The sequence below is a fragment of the Rutilus rutilus genome, assembly GCF_951802725.1.
Source record: "Rutilus rutilus genome assembly, chromosome: 7".
Lineage (NCBI taxonomy): Eukaryota > Metazoa > Chordata > Actinopteri > Cypriniformes > Leuciscidae > Rutilus > Rutilus rutilus.
Genome location: NC_140221.1, coordinates 7,078,609 through 7,098,528, shown reverse-complemented (window position 1 = coordinate 7,098,528; position 19,920 = coordinate 7,078,609). Strand labels below are relative to the sequence as shown.

The 19,920-nt window shown below is 37.9% G+C and overlaps 1 protein-coding gene across 3 annotated transcripts in view; it reads left to right on the top strand.

Moving 5' to 3' along the window:
• Positions 1-19,920, top strand: part of doc2b (double C2-like domains, beta) — a 227,755-nt gene that overhangs the window by 119,653 nt on the left and 88,182 nt on the right. For all 3 annotated transcript variants that reach the window (XM_084415425.1, XM_084415426.1, XM_084415424.1), the window contains exon 9: positions 16,488-16,673. In XM_084415425.1, the coding sequence (XP_084271551.1) occupies positions 16,488-16,673 (186 nt within the window). The remainder of the gene's footprint in view (positions 1-16,487; positions 16,674-19,920) is intronic.

The window sequence follows — 19,920 nt, the reverse complement described above, 5'->3', positions numbered from 1 at the left end:
GCACATCTTCTGAGCTATAGCCTATAAGAATAACCTGTTTTTTAAACTTTTTGTTTTATTAGATGAAGCAACAGCTGCCCGTCTCTCAGAGAGATGGATGTCAGTCATTGTCGTCCACAGAAACTCCTATTTAAACAGTGCAGGTAAAAAGTAATTTCCCCCGAGTCGTCTTGTTTATGAGCTGGCGGAGGCGAAATGCAGACGTGACCATGCGTTAGTCACAGCACAAAGACGTTGAGATGGGTTGATGGACATTAACAGTGTCTTCAATGACAGCAGTCAGTGATAAAGTCTGTAAAATCACAAAAAGCATGCAATTATCTGCGCCCCTGAAAACCTTGATTATTTGAAATGTAAGATTAATAAAATGTGGGATTTTAAAACAAGTCTCTGTAGATGTTTCCATCTAAAGTTGTTAATTCAACAAAGAAATCACAGTTTTCACCCAGCGAGTGAACAAAATCATCACTTCTAAGAAAAATGTAAGTTGCTGCAGTAGGAGAAACCGCTGCGGGACTTTTTCATATATAATAATGTGCTTGTACCTCAGAGAGCGCACATGAGACCCAATAAACGCGGCCATGTTTTCTTGTGTTCGGAGGCGAATGCCTGCTGTTTGTAAGACGGTTCTGGGAGGTTATTATACCGAACCACTTTGACGACAGACTTTGCTCAGGCATTTCAGAAAGACCAAAACAGCATTTCAGATGCTGTGCAGCGAGATCGGTCTGCTGGTTCTTTCAGTTATGCCGTCCCATCGTGCAAAGTCAGGAATTTATTTGGTAAATGTGTTTCCATCATGGTTTGTGCGCATGTTTTCTCATCGTATAAAAGAAATGGATGGAAACATAGCTGGTGATTGCTTTGCATTACATTAGTTTTGACCACCCAAACATTAAAGTTGCTTTGCAAGTTACTGTACATATGCCAGTAAAGACATTTCAAATGAATCTGGTTGTTTTTACTTTTCCATGCATAAAAGAATCCTAAAAAAAAAAAAAATTATCACGGATTCCACAAAAATATTAAGCAGCACAACGGTTTTCAACATTGAAAATAATAAGAAATGTTTCTTGAGCAGCAAATCTGCATATTTGAATGATTTCTGAAGGAAGACTGACAACTGAGTAATGATGCAAAAAATGTAGCTTTACTAATTACAATTACCAATCGTTAAATTCAGTGTTTGGAATAACGCCGTTTAAAAGAACGGCGTTAGGTAACTACGTTATTTTTTCAGTAACGGGGTAATCTAACTAATTACTTTTCCCGTCGTTACAACGCCGTTAACGTTACTGGACGTTAAATGCGGTGCGTTACTATGCATTGATTGAATAAACTCTATTAGACATTCTCTGATAAACTGTGTAATCCGAACGCACCCCTCCCTGGCTCGCACAGCTAGTGAGGAGGTGGGTTAATAACGAGGTAAGCGATTATGATTGGCTAAGGCAGAGTCATGTCTTTCATGGTAGCCAATCAGAGCCAGTGATTTTACACACATGCCAGCACACGCGCCACACACACACAAGCTAAACAGAGATTTGATGAAGCAGCAGGAATGGCGAGTCAGGAGAAATCCGATGAAAAGTTGGCATTTTCAAGGTGGAGATACTACTTCAAATTCATTGATGTCAAACAAAGGCAAGAACTAGGGGTGGAACGGTAGCCTACATGTATTCGTATTGAACCGAAACGTTACGGGCGTCACGGGAGAGGTGCGGGCGCGATTTGTGTGTGTGTGTGTGAGAGGTGCAGGCGCGATTTGTGTGTGTGTGAGGCGCGGAAGCGATCGAACAGTGAAAACATAAAACATACTCAGTAATTTTGTTTATACAGGACATTCAAACTGCAAAGTGTTGCCAAATTCTTTGACATATAGCAACTTTTTAACAGTAACGCAAATAGTTACTTATAGAGTAATTCAGTTACTAACTCAGTTACTTTTTGGAACAAGTAGTGAGTAACTATAACTAATTACTTTTTTAAAGTAACGTTCCCAACACTGGTTAAATTACAATTTACAATATATTGAAAAAGAAAACGGTTATTTTAAATTGTAATATTTCACTTTCACTCAGTTGTACTACCATTGTACTACGTATGTGCATGTGTGTGTGTGTACACTGTGAAAAGTTCCCCTTAATTCAACTTAAACACTTAAGTTCAGCTGCTCCCTTAAATTAAGTGTAAGTATAATTAAAATGCTTTGCTGATGTTTAAGACCAGATGTCACAGTAAGATCAATCTTTGGGTTGTTGTATGTTCACAGCCCCTCAATAAACCTTAATGGAACAAGACTTTAGTCAATACAGGCTCCTGACATAAACACCTTATAATATGTCTTTAACAAAAGTATACTTAACTATACAAAACTTGTTGAAGTCACAGCTCAGCTTTTTAGTTGCACTTGCTTAGTCCAGCATTAATATTACTATTGCATTGTTGTGCTTTTACTTTTCTAATCAGTCAGACCTACAGTACATTATTTGCCTTGCAGAAGATAACACTGGTGGAAAAACTCTGAGGGAATGCGAGCCATAGGGAGCAGAATATCATAAAAGCTTGTTTGTGTAGGCTGTTTTCACCCTAGTTTCAGAAGAGTATCGTTTGACTTGATTTCATCATATGCAATAAAACTTCTTAAATTCTATTAAAAATTTGATTCTTATCCACAGTGTTATAGTATCTCAGATTCTCATGTGTATATGAGAGAAAATAATGTGGAGTACATAATGAATTCAACAGACAGCAGGATGATGTTTTACTGTCAGGCTGCTGTGGATAAACATCCATCACGTCGTTCAGGCCTGTGAACAAAATGAATAATTCAGCCCGGCACTTATTCCCATTTTAAAATGCTCCGTAAACTTTGCTACGTTTCCAGATATTCAGAGTTGCACCTCTCTCCAAATTTCTGTTGTTATCTGAGAAAGTGTTCTGGAAGAGATGCGTTTCTCAAAAACAAATGTTTTGATTTCTGGTGTCTTTTGACAGTCTGCCACGCACCGTGTGCACATTTGCATTTACTGTTGCACTTGATGAGACAATCCTGAACCTGCGAGAGGAATCATCTTCTGGTTCACCAACATCATACAGTCCTTGACTCGGTTTAGTTTGATTCAACTCTGTGAAATTACATTGACTTTGTAATTCCCTTCCATTGTGACATCTGTGGGCTGCCCATGATCTGACTGTTTCCCAGACTGCACTGCTGGTTATCTTGAAAATCAGTCAATCCTCACTTCGTTCTAATAGTTTTTTAAAATAGATCAAAAACAACTCTAATTCATCAGCAGGAAGCAAAAAGCTTTTTGACATCTCATAAAAATTGTATCATCCTCATCAACGCCTGTCAGATATTCAGCACTCTTCGAGTCATTATTGGCTTTTTAGACTCGCGTCAGAAATATCCCAACAAAAAACGTGTTTTGACATTGAGACAAACTCCATTTATGGTATTGAAGTTTTCAGTTGTGCAATAAGGTCTTTTTTTTTATTCTATATCAACCCCAAAATCTAAAGCCTTGATCAATATCATTAATCTCTAAGCTGTGTTCTGCAAAATCTTTGATCTTGTACGTTTTTTTCTTTCCATTATGTCCATTATGTACAAAGTGAACAGTGAATGGGGAGAAGAGAGCAATGAAAATGATTTTGCTGAATGTTTCTAAACTCAGAGGTGTTAAGGCCTCATTATACTTCTGCGTCGGACCTACGCCGGAGCCTATACGCCGTAGGCAACGTGTTGGTTTTAATTTATACTTCTGTGTAGTTGTCCGCATTGACGCGCACCTAGGGAGCGTGTGAAACCCCGAGGGAGGGGTTCTGGCAGACCAATCACAGCGCTTGTGTCCGCGTAGAATTGACGCGTTGTTACATTTTTGGAGAGGTGCACGTCAGGGTACGCCGTAGGGTACGCGCGCTACACACAGCCTACGACGTAGCTACGGCGGCAGTTCGACGCAGAAGCATAAAACAGGCTTTAGTCATGATAAGACCAGAGTTGTGCAATGATTTGTGACGGTGAAATCATTGTGTTTGTGTAAAGGCAGACTCGGAGTCTTCACCCAATCCTGCAGGCTCCAGCGGAAGACTAAAGCTAAACTGATGCAGAAATATTTCCCTGCATAATGCATCAACTCAAGGATAATTAACTTTCCAAACCCTCGGCATTTCCTTGCTGATTGCAAATTTGCACAAAAAATAATCTTCTCATGGCTAACTTTAGAGCATGAATGGGAGACATATAATATAATATAAATTAATCTCATAGAGTGTGTGTACAGTATATATTTTTTATCTTTTTGAGAAAAGTCTCTAAAACAGTAACATTATAAATGTCTTTACTGTTGCTTTTAATCAGGTCAATGCATCCTTGGTGAATAAAACGATAAATTTATTTTGAAAAAATCGTACTGACCCCAAACTTTTTCAGTGTATTACATTTATTTATATATTATTTAGACCTTAATTTAACATAGTTTTGGAGCCGTAAGGTCTGCAATGTTCAAGGAATAGAAGTTTTAACTTCCCACAATGACAATAAATATTTGTGATTGTTTTCGTTTTTCATTATCGAATTAATATTTGTAAAAATTTAAAAATTAAAATTAATTTAATGACGTTAACCTGCAATCTGTAGTTTTTCCTCTTTGTCGCCATCTCTGTTTGAAATCTACAATTGCAGTTATTCGTGGAATTATCAACTTTACGTGGGTTGTGCCTCGACATGGCACACCGCGGATGAATCCAATGTTTTGAGGAGTGTGTGGCTGTCAGTCACCGCACGGTGTGAATCCTGTCATTCGGAATCACAGATTCTACTTTTTGGAAGTATGACCAACATAATGAATTTTCACTAGAAAATGTAATCTGAACAAGTAACATCCACTTTTGTTCTGACCAACTAAGGGAAAAAAAGCATTGCAGCAAATCACGCTGATTAAATCTAACGATCACTTATCATATCACATCAAACCGTGCAAATTATACTTTGTTCTCAAATTGTTAATGTTAAAAACATCAGCATTGCGTGACTACATTTAATGCCCTTCCGATATTATCCTTGTTTTCGCATGGGCCCGGTTGCAGTCTCTTTTTTTTTTCCTGTAGCCAGTCCAAAGTCTTTTGCATTTTACAGCGGGTGAATCTCCTGGTGATTGTCGTTTGAACCTCTCTGGATCCGCCATCAAATTGATAAGTTTAATTATATCAAGTGCTGTGAGAAAAGGCTATAAATCTCCATCTCCAACATCCTCACACGCAATATAGCCCACTAGCCGAGACTCCTTCTTTATGTGTGCAGATGTGACGTAATGATGCAAAGACATGCTCGAATTTCCCGCGGAAATCCACCAGAACCACCGGAATTAAAAACATCATTACAAGCTTACCGGTTTGAATCGAGCTACGGCAAGCAGATCGTTTTGAACACTGGCTGGTTATGTATTTTGGATAATTTTTAACCCAAAAAAGTTACGGACTGCAGCTTTAAGGGTGACTCCCAGAGTGACACTAACTGCCTTTGAATGGCCCCTGCATACTTTTTTAGGTTCTATTTGATTGTAATGTAGAAAGCTTACTTGATTAATTATTTAGTGAAATTTTACCAGAAAAGATTTTAGAATTTTTGTCATTAATGTAAAACATCTTGTATAATTTTTCCTGCTGATTTGTTTTTGTGTTTTTTTAATTGTATTTATCTATTTTTGTAACTTTGTTTTTGCCATGAAAATAGCCTCAGATTCTGACATGGCATTAAAAAGCTACTGTGTGTTGCTACTACTATTGCTATTGTTTGTAAGATTGTTTCTCCAAAACTTTTTAGTGCATTTTAAGGAAGTATGAGGTTTCCAGATGAGAGCTTTGAAGTATATCAAAGTGACAGAGTGCCACTATTATGTGATTGTATTTTAGATATGTGAGGTTCAATTTTTCATTTTCTGACATTTATAATACACAGATTGAGAAGTCATATAACAAACACCTTCAAAAATACAACAGAAAACAGTTTCTCCTTTATAAGCTATACAGAATGTTTATATAATCAGTCTTTTTTTTTTTTGCCTTTAGAAAACTCAGGACCAGTAGCTCTTATTAAAACATTTAATATCATTTGAAAGCAATGCTTTAAAACAGTGAAATGCCTTGAAAACAGAGAGATTTTATTTCTATTAGTTTAGACGTAAAGGGGAAAGTAATCATAGGCCATTTTTTATGATTGCACAAATATGTTTCATATAATGTATCAAAAGTTTCAGCATGCTGCTGAGGCATTTGGAAAATAACATTACAGTGGAAGACATCATGTCACATTTTTTCTTCTTCTGTCCTGACATGAGTGTGACTCCCAGCCTTAATTCCTGAAGAGAATTAGTCTCAAACACTTGGAGCGTGTGAAGCAAGAAAAGTGAAGAACCATGAGTCAGGCTTAGATCTGTCAAATAACACATTTTCTTCCTCTGTTTTGGAGTCAACTTTGAATCCAGTGGTATAGTTGTCATGGTCCAGTTGATTGTTGTTGAATCTGTGGGGAATTAAACTGAATACTAATAAGAGAATCATGTATTACTGTGATATTCAAATAATTACACTTGCAGTACCTAGTAGAAATGCAGTGCATTGCATAGACTGCAAAGTACTAATGTAGCAATGACAAAAAAAACGCAGATATTAAAAGACCAAATTCAGTATTTGCCTTACTGATGATATAGCAAATTAGCTTAAAAAGGAAATATGTATCATTCATATTAACAAATTATAATTACCTATAAATATTTGTATTCGTTAAAGAATTGACTGTAGCAGAATTAATATTGCAGTTGTTTAATCAGCCCACCGAACAGACAGCATAATCAGTTATCATTGCTAGGAAACTTATCTTACTGGTCAAGAAAGAATACATTTTTCTTAATGTATATAGTTCTAACAGGGTAATAGCATGTAGAAAAGTTGAAAAATGTACGTGATTTTATTTGTGAGCGGGAAACACAGAGACAATAAAGCGTGGATGTGATGGTCTGATAAAGGAAATTACGTGTACATACAACTAAACTAAGCAAAGATTCCACACAGAATGGAGAAAGTAAAGAACGAGAGAGGGAGACGAGAATGGGAAGATTACAATTGGTTAACCACTGCCAATGAGAAACATCCAAGAATCAGGATCACCTAAAAGCGGCACAACTTAGAAACACATTTAAAGGCTGCGGACGGTTACTTGCATTTGACTTCGGTTTACTAGGAATGCGCTAAAGTGTTCATTGAGTTCTTCTGAATGGTCCGTGCTGAATCCAACTAAGTTAACTTTGAAGATAAAGTTGCCGTAAGCAGTCAGGAAACGTGTCTCAAAAGAGACTGAGCGAAGATGTTCTTGATAAGAGAACTTAAAGCCAAATCAGTTCACACTCATTTCTGGCACAAAGACCAATCAAAGATGAGTGGGAGAAAGTCTTTATTCTATCTTCACCATATTTGCATGTTGATGGTGGTCTGGAGACAGTTTGGTCATTATCTCCACACATGTGCTTGGACTCCAATTACAAATAGTTTGGCTATTTCAAAACCATAATGATTCTGATGTCTGTAGTAGAGAGACAGACTGTATGTAATATACTTTGCATATTGTTCATATAAACGTGCCATACAATAGTTAGAATAATAGTCACATATAGGTAAAAAAATTGTTACTTAAAAGAATAGTTCACCTAAAAATAGGTTGGCCCAGATGTTCGTGGTCCCAATCCACCCTCATTGTGTGGAAAAAGAGCAGTTTGGACATTCTGACAACTTTCAAATACATTTAATCAAGTGTTTATTTATTTAATTAAGGTGAATTGCATTAAAATTGACTGTGATTTCCCCACCTCTCTCAACTGACCAGAGATAAAGTAGTTGGTTAAAGGAAGCATTATCATCCCTGCAGGCTTCCCCTCAGAGAGCCATTTAAGTCTTCAACATTGTGCTCTGAACCCAACTAAAAACAACTGAATGGGCAAATTGGGATTTAATTTGCATTTCAGCATCAGTCAATCTAGAATTCAACATTTATGTTTTTAATGCATTCATAAGCTGAATAATGTGAATATTTATGATTGTAGAGCTGGCCGATGAGCTGTAGTTTTGAGGTGTTTTGGATGCTACTGTTGAAATCTGTTCTTTGAAGATTTTTCATTTAGCGGCAAGAGAGTACTTTGAGTTTGGCAGTGGGTGTACTACTCATACGTATGAAACCTTGGCCATGTAACTCATGTTTGTTAGCAGCATGATGAGTGATCATTTTGGAGAGTTGTGTTATTATAAGTGATCAGATTTACAGACAATAAAACCAATGATTCCAAAAATTCCATACATTTGCATTAAAGAAGAGACCCGAGACATATTTCCAGTCTAGAATACCAGTGACTTTGGGTTGGGCTTGTTTGACTTGAACCAGTAAGAAACCACGCAGAACACCAGTGCAACACACCTGAAACCACCCATATCACAATAGCATTGCTATACTCTGAGGTTTACACAGGTAAACACCACTCACAAGGTTTTTCTTTTTTGCTGTTATTGCACTGAAGACATGCTGATTCACACCTGGAGCTCTAGATATTCCCAGGCTCTGTCAATATATTGACTCCGGGGGCCACAGGTGTAATTGACTTGATCAGCTACACATCTACAGGCTTTAGAAACACTGGATTTTCATGCATAATGAACAAAGTTTCCGTTAACATATAATAAATTGCTTTTCCAAAGGCTCCGTTTTTCAATCCTACGTATTTCATATAATCACTCGCAGTTATTTAACCTTTTTTTTCCCAGTTCATTCTACATAATGTAAATGGAGATTAGATATCTTACAGACATGGCATTTAAAATCTGAGATTCGTTTATTTTATACACGATTTTTAATGCTCATTCAAAAAGCCTCTATCGTGGAATGACAAGACAAGAATAAAGCAATCAAAAAGCAATAAGCAATGCATTCAACTAAAATCACTGATAATGTCAGTGATGTATGAAGCTCCACATAACACAGGCCTTATGGGGATTGAGGTTGTCTGCATTATTGATTGCTTGCAATAAATGCATCTTAGGGGGCTGTAGCTTAGGACTCGACGAATGGCCTTTTCACATCTGGTCATTGGATTGTTGGTCAGTTCCTGTAATCCCATTTTGTGCAGGTTCCTGGTCACAAAATTCTGAACAAAAAATTACAGGACTGCTAATAGAAACTGCTTAAGACTGCTTATCCAGTAGTATCTTATTTCTTTTAAATCTTATTCAGTTAAGATACAAAGGTCTCACTTCTGCATGAAACCTGCATGATGTACAGTATGTTCTTCTGATGAACTCAGTGAAGATAATTTGAAGAATGTTGGTAACCAAACAGTTTTGGTGAACACGGACTTCGTTTGTATGGCCAAAACACAGACACACACACACACACACACAGAGAGAGAGAGAGACATTTCTCAAAATATCTACTTTTATGTTCCACAGAAAAAAGAATGTCATGCAGGTTTGGAACAACTTGAGGTTGTGTAAATGAAGACAGAATAAATTTTTAGTGTAAACTATATCATTAATATACAGGGAGACTGTATGGCAAAAAAAAAAAAAAAAAAAATTGAAATAAAGTCAGATAAAAGACAGTATTCAGTAAATTCAACATCCCATGAACAAACATAATGATTCTTCAAGGGATAGTTCCTATTCTTCAAGGGATAGTTCACCCAAAAAAGACATTCCTGTCAGCGTTTACTCACCTTTATGTAGTTCCAGACTCCAGATTTTATGTCCATGTAGTGAAAGCCAAAGTAACCAAAACTGTTTTGCTACCACCATTCTTCAAAGCATCTTTTGTGTTCAGTAAAGTCAGTAACACTTTACTTAAAGCCTTTATTTATAATGCATTATCAAGGTATTCATAATGTACATTATGATGCATTATATCTTTTAAAAAATATAAATGTTACCAAAGATAGAATTGTACATCTGAATACATCTGAAACTGGTTGTTTGTCATGTTTTAATGCATTAGACTTTCTAAAGGTGTGTTCAATGACTAGATAAGTATTATAACTGTGGTTACACTTATTCATGACAGCATACAATACATTACAAGGCATAATTAATGCATTAAAATACTTTTATGATGCATTGTATATGAAGGCTTTAAGTGTTTCCAAAAAGTCATGCAGGAACGACATGAGGGTGAATAAATGATGACAGAACTCTCATTTTGGGTGAACTATGCCTTTAGATCCCGAGCTTTGCCCAACTGTGGGTCTGTGTCCGTTGCCTGTGTGGATCTGCCGTGTTGTTGATATTCTGGGCTTGGTCTTAGTCTTAATGCAGAACCTCTTAGTGAGGTTGACCACTTCCTCTCCATGCGCCATTTCATCACTGCTTATCAGCCAAATTACTGTGCTTCCATCAGTCAGTTTGATATGTGTTGCTGAACGGTTTAGGTTAAGTAACTGCGGTCGAGAGCAGAAGCCCTCAAGAGCACCAGTGTTAATAATCCACTTAGAGCAGGTTGTATTACCCGTTTGGATCACTTGTCACGTAACGGTTAGGAATTCAAGGAACCAATTGGAGGCAGTGCCCATTAGGGGGAACAATTCATTTGGAAGTGCAGCCCTCATCAGTAAGTCCTGACTAACAGTGTGTGTGTGTGAGCATCCTAAATAAACAGCCATCACCACTTATGCACCTGTTTATGCATGTGTGTCTGGGGAGTCCGTGATAACCCGGCTAATGTGAGTTTTTCTAAGCACTTCTCAACCACAGTAGAGATTATAACGTGAATATCTCTCATCCTTTGTTCTACTGAGTCTTGTTTGGGATCATTGCGTGTCTCGTAGGATCTGCATTCATCTATCAAGCTCCATTTGACATCTGTTCTCCTCCCTGCATCCAGCGCTTCAGGCTATTACAATGTAAAACTCTAATGTGCCACATGCTGCAGTCATAAATAAATATTCACAGATATGGAGCCTGTTGCGTTCTCGTGTGTACAGAAGAGAGTTGTTTGCCAGTGAGAGTTGAAGAATATGGAATTATGGTTCATATAGGTGCACTGTTTTGCATATCTTATTCTAATTCCAGTTGTGAACTGACTACTGTGTAGCAGAAGAGAACTGATACAATGCTGATATTTTTATTAGTTTGTTGTGGTCAGGCAATCTGCGAATATTCTTCCTGTTGGAACATTAAAATTAACTGGTAATATTTAATATATTGCATAACCTAAATGTGACCCTGGATCACAAAACCTGTCACAAGTCGCACGGGTATATTTGTGGCGACAGCCAACAATACATGATATGGGTCAAAATTATCGATTTTTATTTATGCTAAAAATCATTAGGTTATTAAGTAAAGATCATGTTCCATGAAGATATTTAGTAAATTTCCTACCGTAAATAAATATATAAAACATTTATTTTTGTGAGTGAATGCAGCACAATCGCGAACATAAATGGACGACTTTAAAGGCGATTTTCTCAATGTTTCGATTTTTTGCGCTGTCAGATTCCAGTTTGTCAAATAGCTGTATCTCGGACAAATATTGTCCTAACAAACCATACATCAATGGAAAGCTTATTTATTCAGTTTTCAGATGATGTATTAATCTCAATGTCCAAAAATTGACCCATGTGACTGGTTTTGTGATCCAGGGTCACAAATGAGATAAGTTGCACCAGCAAACATAATTTTTAAGGGTCAGGTTAAACACTAGTCTTTTACCATGGCAAGTGTAATATTAGCTCGTGCTACTGGGTTAAAATTGGCTGCTCCACTGAAGATTGTAGTACGAGTGTAATTTATCCTCTCAGCTGGCAAGGACTATTCAAAAGATGATGTTTTCCCATTAACTTCTCCTTTAAAGGGCATCTCCTAAACAAGCCCCTGTTGGCTGGTTCATTAATTAACAGCATATTTATGAATATATTTCAGATTCACAGCATGGTAGGGACCATTACTAATTTCTTGAATGCACCTTAAATTATAGAAGAAGAATATTTATTAATATTACTATAGATGCATTCTTTTATATTTGAATCACAATTCATGTTGTGGCCGTTAATAATAAAAGCTGTATATATTTTAGTTTCATCAGCCTGTTATGATTCTCTAGAGAGACAGTTAGAACAAAAGTGGCTTCTACTTTCTTGTAGAAATGTCACTACCCATGAACTTTGTCTTGAATGGCCTTCCTGATTCATATTTGGTCTGTCGTTGTCTCCAAAGGTTCCCTAAGCGCACTGGAGCCTCATAGGAATGACATTTGATCTCGGCTAAGGGCCGGAGCAGTCAATATACACTAACCCACTTTATCCTCTGATTACAGATGCAAAATTGGATTAAGAACCATGCCCTTAAAGATCCATTATGGACAGGCCAAGTTATGAATTGCACCTGGAGAGTAAGAAAGAGAATGTAAAATGCACTGCTATTTATCCCAGGTTTTACATTACAGCGGCCCGCGTCATATCGAATTTAAAAATGTTTGAAGTGTGCTTTACTTGCCAAAATAAAAACTGCTTAAACCAGCAAAACAGACTGACCTAACCAGTCTGGTCAGGTTTGAGCTAGTTTTAAAGGTGGTTTGGCCACTTGTCGGTTAATCTGGGTGGTTTAGAATATTTCATATTTGGAATTTCATATATGGAATATTTAAAGTTCACCAATTGTGCTATTTTAAAAGGTTCTTATTTTGTCTCCTACAATAAGTTTACATGCATCCAAGGAAAAAACTGTTTTCTCATAATATACAATACAGCATAACTTCTTATAGTGTCTGAAACAACGAGTATATTTCAACAATGAATTGGAGTAAAAACTTAAAAAGTTAATGCAAAAACTTAGTTTGGGCTCTGTTGTTAATCTTTAATATTAGACTAATGTGCAAGTAAGGGCTCCCTATAATATAGTTTACAGCATTAACAGAGATATTTTTTTCTATCCTTAAGAAACTTTTAATTATAACTGAATTCATTTAAAGACAGAGACACAATTTGTTCAGTAAACCACTGTTTAATTAAAAAAAAAGCAAGTTTATGTTTAGCCCCCCCACTCACCCGGCTGTACTGAACGGAACTGCACCGTCAAAACCGAGGTACATACCGACCCGTCAGTTTTGTGTACCGATACACTCCTAGTCCTCATCCTTTGGAAGTGCATGCAAAGTGGATTTGCTTTTACAGTGTGGAAAACAGCATCATCTTGGCATGTTGACAACATAAACCAAACCAAACCAACATAAACCTCTTCCTGGCCTCTGCTACAATTACAGCCTTTGAGGATCAAATGAGACTTTGTTTGCAGGCAGCCAAAGATGACCATAGGCTCTCACATTATGCAGATTTGTCGCAAACCTACTTGGGTTGGTGCAGGAAGTAAGACTCACTGTTGACTCGTCTCAGGCAGTTTAGAATCAGTTCTTTTGTTTCTTTTTTTTTGGGAGACAATAACTCCATTTATTGTGCACTTTGATCTGTGAAATTTTGCAGACCTTTCACATCCACAAACAGCTATATTACGCACTACATGAAAGGTAATCTCCAAAAAAGCATAACAGCAACACTTTATGCCGTGTCTCTCCTGTACAGTCTGTACTTGAATTATATTTTCTGGAAAGTGCAAAATAATGTCAGTAGCAGTAGAAAATTCTGTCAGCATGAATGAGATTTTTAATATATGACCATGGAAACAAATCACATTTTAGATCATTAAAGTAATTTCAGTACAATTTACTGGCTGACTTTATATCAGCAAATTTACATAATAAAATGCTTGTTGAATAGCACCCCATTTGGGTACATTGTTCCACAGAAAATAACTTGGATTACAGAAGCCTTGGCTCCTTGCCTACAGTACATTTAGTGTGTAATATTTTTCTAGCCTTCACTTGGTTCACGGCTACGTTTCTGTGCTAGACATTCGAATCAATAAATGAATAACCTGCACATTATCAGCATGACAAATGGTAGCAGCTGTGCTACTTTTCTTGTGAAGCGCTCTTTGGAGGTAATCAAACTTTTTTTTCTGCCTTTTTCTTCTTCTTCATTTTTTTTTTTAACCATGACTCTTCCGGAAGCACAAAAGAAAGGATCTCCAGAAGGAATTACGGAAATAGACAGAAAATAATGAGCTCTCACTAAGTGTTTCCCGCTGAAGATTTACCCCGAGCATGGGGGCGACTCCTTAATTACAAGAGTAAATGAATTGCCAGGTTTTGTCTCCTAATGATACCATGTGGGAAATAGCAAACATTTGAATCTAAATTTTGAACAACCATTTAAAATCATGATTGAATAACATCATACTATACCCTACGTATATCCCACGCCATCATTCATTAATTTCTTCATTCCTCTTCCCTTGTTAAAAGCGACACCATCAATTGAGATCGCCGCATTGTCATCTTGTCAGGGTCCTTTAAGAGAGTACATCAAGATTACTCACTGTTTTTGCTATAAGTCTTTGCTATTGTAAAATGTGAGAATGGCTTTTGCCTGTAATTTATTAGAGCTGTAAAGCGGGGGACAGGTTGAATAGCCCCCTGCTAGTTTTCATAAAGCAACAGAGCGCTGATGCAATTTTCCCAGTAAATGTCTCTACCATCGTTATTTGTCATGACACAGAAATCAGTTTAAGAGAAGTTCATGTAGATAAGTGTTATAAATACAGTGACCCAAAGACACTCAAGACACTCTTAAAAATGCCTGAGAGCCATTGTATTAGATAAAAAAAATAAAAAATTCAAGCCAGTTAGCAACATGATGCTCAATGTTAAGTTCTCAGCAAATTATTCATCATTATTCATCATTCACCAGGGTTATTATGAACTGAAATTAAAAAAGAAATAAACATTTACTTGAAATAAAATAAATGTTAGCTGAAATAAAGTATGAAAAAGTTATTTTATTTCAGCTACTTGCCAAAGATTTGATTTTTAACTTGATTACTAAAATTAACTTGATTACCAAAAAAAAAAAAAAGATATATATATATATATATACTATATTGAACATAATTAAGAAAAACTTTTGAAACACGCTCTAATATTACTGAAATTTAACTCAAATTAAAATGAACACGGAAAATATAAAAATAAAAACTGATCCAAAATATTAATAACTTGAATAGTATCTCTCAGTATGTCATTTACTTACCCTAATGTCATTCTAAACCTGTGACTGACTTTCTTCTATGGAACACAAACATATTTTGAAACAAATAATAATATTTTTTTGACCATTCATTGAAAATTAGTGGTGTCCAATGTAGTTTAGGATCCATTGACAATCATTGTATGTATTAAAACAGTTATAAAAATAAAAATAAAAAATAAACATTTTATGTTCCGCAGAAGTCATGACATGAGGGAGAGTAAATGAAGACAATTTTTTATTTTTGGTAACCTATTGCCTTAATATTCATACATACATGCAGTACACTGTCTGCACATTAAGAATGCAATATTTATAATGCATTTTAATCCAGTATTTCTTCTCATCTACCTTTTGCTTTTACCCCATTGTATTATTTGAATAGCCTGACTGATGTATAACCTGGCACGTCTGACTTTAGGCATTTAGCACCTGTTGCTGGTAATTGTGCTGGAGTTCAACACATGCGATGGCAGTTCAGTCAGATGCTAGACTGAAGGGAGATGAGGAAGAGAGAGATAACCCAGCTGCTCTCTCTCTCTCTCTCTCTTTCTTTCTCTCTCTCTCTCTCTCTCTCTCTCTCTGTCTCTCTCTCTCTCTCTCTCTCTCTCTCTCTCTCTCTCTTTCTCTCTCTCTCTCTCTCTCTCTAACAGATGGACTAATAGCATAATTAAGTAGCCGTGCGCCCGGTTCCTGTTTACCGTCATGTTGCTTAGCAATGACATCAGCCAATCCCTCCATCCCTCTGTATAATCCTGCCCCCTCCTCCTCTCTCCTCTCTCTCTCTCTCTCTCTCTCTCTCTCTCTCTCTCACACACACACATGCATTCATCCCGGTAACAGTGTTAGCGTGCTGTAGTGGTCTGAGCGCAGCTCACAGGCAGACGGCATGACCACAGTGTGCTGGAGCCTCTCATGTAGCCCACCGCTGCTGCCATCGCAAACTCACACACATGCACTTACACACCAAGACACGCAACAAGTCACGCTTCAGGGACACTAACAGATTACCAGAGCAAGGAAGATTCTACTTTTGAAGGTTGTTGTTTTTTGTTTTTTTTTTTGTTTTCTTTATTTCTTTCTTTTTTCTTCTTTTTTTTTTTTACCGCTACCACCCGCCACCCCTTAGCCGGGTTCAGGGGTGGTGGCACATCCTCTAAAGGGCTGCATGAATGACACAACGCAAAGGCGAGAAGACGACCATCAGCATCCAGGAGCACATGGCCATTGATGTATGTCCAGGTCCCATTCAGCCCATCAAACAGATATCTGACTATTTCCCCCGTTACCCACGGGGTCTCCCCCCCACAGCTCCTCCGGCCCTCAGCCGCGCCGGCTCCCTGCGGAGCAGCTCCACCAGCCAGAAGACAGAGGGCCCGGCCTCTGACCCCAACAGAGATGAAGAAGACCTGGACCAAGCCTTCGGCGCCACCGCACTCGTGGCCAGCAAGAAGGAGGAAGAGCCCGACGTGGAAGGCTACGATTCGGACGACTCCAGTGAGTAGATGTTTCTTACTACTTTTCTTTGTGCCACTCTACAATGACAACTGTTGCCTCAGATTCCTCTGTCTGTCTGTTTTCGTTCACCCGGATGAACGAAAGCAACTGGCAGCAACTTGGCAGCTCTGATTGAATGCTGGGAAATAGCAGGGGTTTATTTAGCACTTGTGATTCTTTGGGTTCAGACAGACAATGTTTAGAAGGTGAATGTGTGTTACATCGAGCCTCTTTGTGATCCGCACACTATGCCGTCTGGTTTTTGTGTTCGTTCCCTAGACCGACACATCTTTAAAGCGATTCTTGTGGGCATCAGGTGCGAGTCATCAGTTCCTGTTGTATATCTATATCTGTAGAGCTCTTGCCTGTCCCAGATGTAAATCCTATTATGGACCTCTGCCTGCCTCTCCGTTTGCTGTCTGGTTTTCAATCATGGCAGCCTGTAGACTAGATTAGATGGAGCCCTGTGGTCTCATGTGGTCATTTTATCATTATCATGCTCTGTCTTAGATGGGGTTAATCCATACAGTGTCGAGCTTAACGTGTGCGCCCGAGCATGTGTGCTGATGGAAACACTTCATAGCTGCAACGATGGGGTCTGGATCTAATCCTGAATGGCTATGGCATAGCATGCACTGCTCTGTTGCTGACAGATGTTAACCTTTGACCTGCATGCAAGACCAAGAGTGAGCTGCACAGTGAAAATCATTTCCTAAATCAGTATTTTGTTCAGGAAAACAATATCCTTAAAACAGAATCAAATTTGTTGAGAAGCAAAACCAGTGATTTCAGTTCTGATGCACCCTATATAGGGAGCTCACTAGGTATATTCAAGTCTTAAAATAATAGATTTCCCCAAAATGAAAATACAATCACGTGTCATTACAAACTGTATGACTTTCTTAATTAACGTGGAACACAAAAATATATATTTTAAATTGAAAGTCAATGGGGTCCAAAACAACATTGCTTCCCTTTGATTTTCAAAATATATTCTTTTGTGTTCCACAGATAAATAAATGTATACAGTTCAGAAACAACATGAGGGTGAGTTCATTTTTTGGCTGAACTATGCCTTTAAACAAGACAAATTAGGACATTAAAAAGCAGATTAATGTGTAACAGCGAGCAATCTGTAGAACATTAACTGTCCAAAGATGATCTCAAGTGCATCTCTGTCGTAGTATAATTGCATGCTTTTCTGTCGACCACAGTAATCAATATCAATCACTCATATGCAACAATCTGTCACAGGTTGATGAAATGTACCGGCCGATAAAACCAGTCCTTCACCTTTCATGAGGAATGTAATGCATGTAGATGCTGTATCTGCGGGTGTGACCGATAAAGCAGAGGATCGCAGTCTGATGCGCCCGTGTTTTATGATGATAGATTAGCACAGAGCTATTGTGCTGTGATTCATCAGTGTGCCTCACTAAATCATAACCCTCTTCCTGTTCTCTCATTCTCGTCTGTTGTCTGAATCACAATGCACATATTAGTTGCACAACAGAGAGACAAATTAAATCCTAACCTGACATGTTTGTTATGTGACTCATGAAATACAAATAAGCCAATTACACTAATTTGCCAGAGCATTTAATGGTTCGCATGTCTCACTGGGATTTTAGCAGAGTAACTTAGAGGAAGAAAATTATCTCTGAGGGATCAAATTTGAGGCTTTGCTAATGCAACAGATGGATTACAAGGAACTTCCACAAACATTTGGCCATGGCGTCTCTTCAGCTCTGCCGACAAACCGAACTGAGTACTACAGGACAGATTGCAAATGGAGCAGTCTTCTGTTTTGGAGCTTAATTAAGAGCTGGATCCACACAAAATTGGACTTGAATTTTAGCTGAGCACTTTTGTCAGTTGCAAACATGCAACCAGTTGCTTCATCAGTAAATAGTATCTAAGCTAGGGAGAATTAAAAATAAAATGATGAATTCCCGTGAGGCTTCAAAGCCCTTAACGAAATACCACCTGTTTGTTACTCGTGCTGAAAGCCTCGCTGACCTATTGACTTGAATTAACTAAACACTGATGCTTTGGGGAAAACAAGACACTTTGACTGATGCAATCCTCATTTTACCCATGAGTGCCTGTTCGCCCTGTTCCAGGGAAGCAGGTCCGTGGGGTTTTGTACCTCTGGTGGTTTCTGTGCACTGCTGCTTGACACATTCCTGATGGTGCACTACAAGAATAATCTTCAGTCTAACGGGGTGTTCACATTGACAGCCTATTGAAGTGACCATGAAGTGGTCCTTTTGAAGTGACCATCATTTGTTTTTCATAAAAACAAACAGATAGTCCCGCCTCCGAACTCACACCATTGGTTGAGCCATGTTAGGTTGCTCAAACAAAATTCTGTCATCAATTACTCACCCTCATAAAGTTCCAAACCCATAAGACTTCCAATAATCTTTAAAACACAAATGAAGATATAATTTATATTTAATGAAACCTGAGAGATTTCTGTCCCTCCTTTGGAGAGAAAAAACCCCACAAACAAACAGTGCATCCGAAATCGCAAACTGTCTGAGTAGGTACTACTCACTTCGCAGAGTACGTTCTATATATGTAGTATGAATATGGATAGTATGAATTAAATGTTATTGTCACATGACCAACCAGCGTCAGTTGGTCGCTTCAATGCCATTCACAAATCTCTTCAGTGCCGCTTCACCGTCATTCCTAAATCCCGTGGCCTCATGGGATAATAAAGTGTCCATCGAATGCACACCTCAGAATCTCAGCGGGAGATTTTCTACTTTTCGCCTACTATTTTTCTAATAATCGAGCGGTTTAATGTAAGTCTTCTGAAGACACAATTGCTTAATGTGATGAGCAGATTATTCAACAAGTTGCCGACCTCCAGAGATTTAATTACTGTCAATGTTAACACGCCTATCAGCTACTGGCAAATAAAACTATACCATGCAACTTTTCAGAGGCCACAGAAATGTTCAATTGACCAATTCTCATTCATGCATAACCCTACTGTAATGCTCTATTTGAATCTGAAACCGAGATCGCTTGAGATGCACAGAAAGATTATAGAGCGACTGTTTGTTTGTCGAACGACTGTCTTACAGTTACATAAGCGATTATGATTCAGTCCGGAATGTCACATGCAACCGCATATTTTTGTTCAGGAGGATTAGTGGTTTAAGCATCATTAAATATACCTGGTTGAGTCATGACATGTTATCCCTGCAATTACGGGAAGTTGGACTAAAGGTTA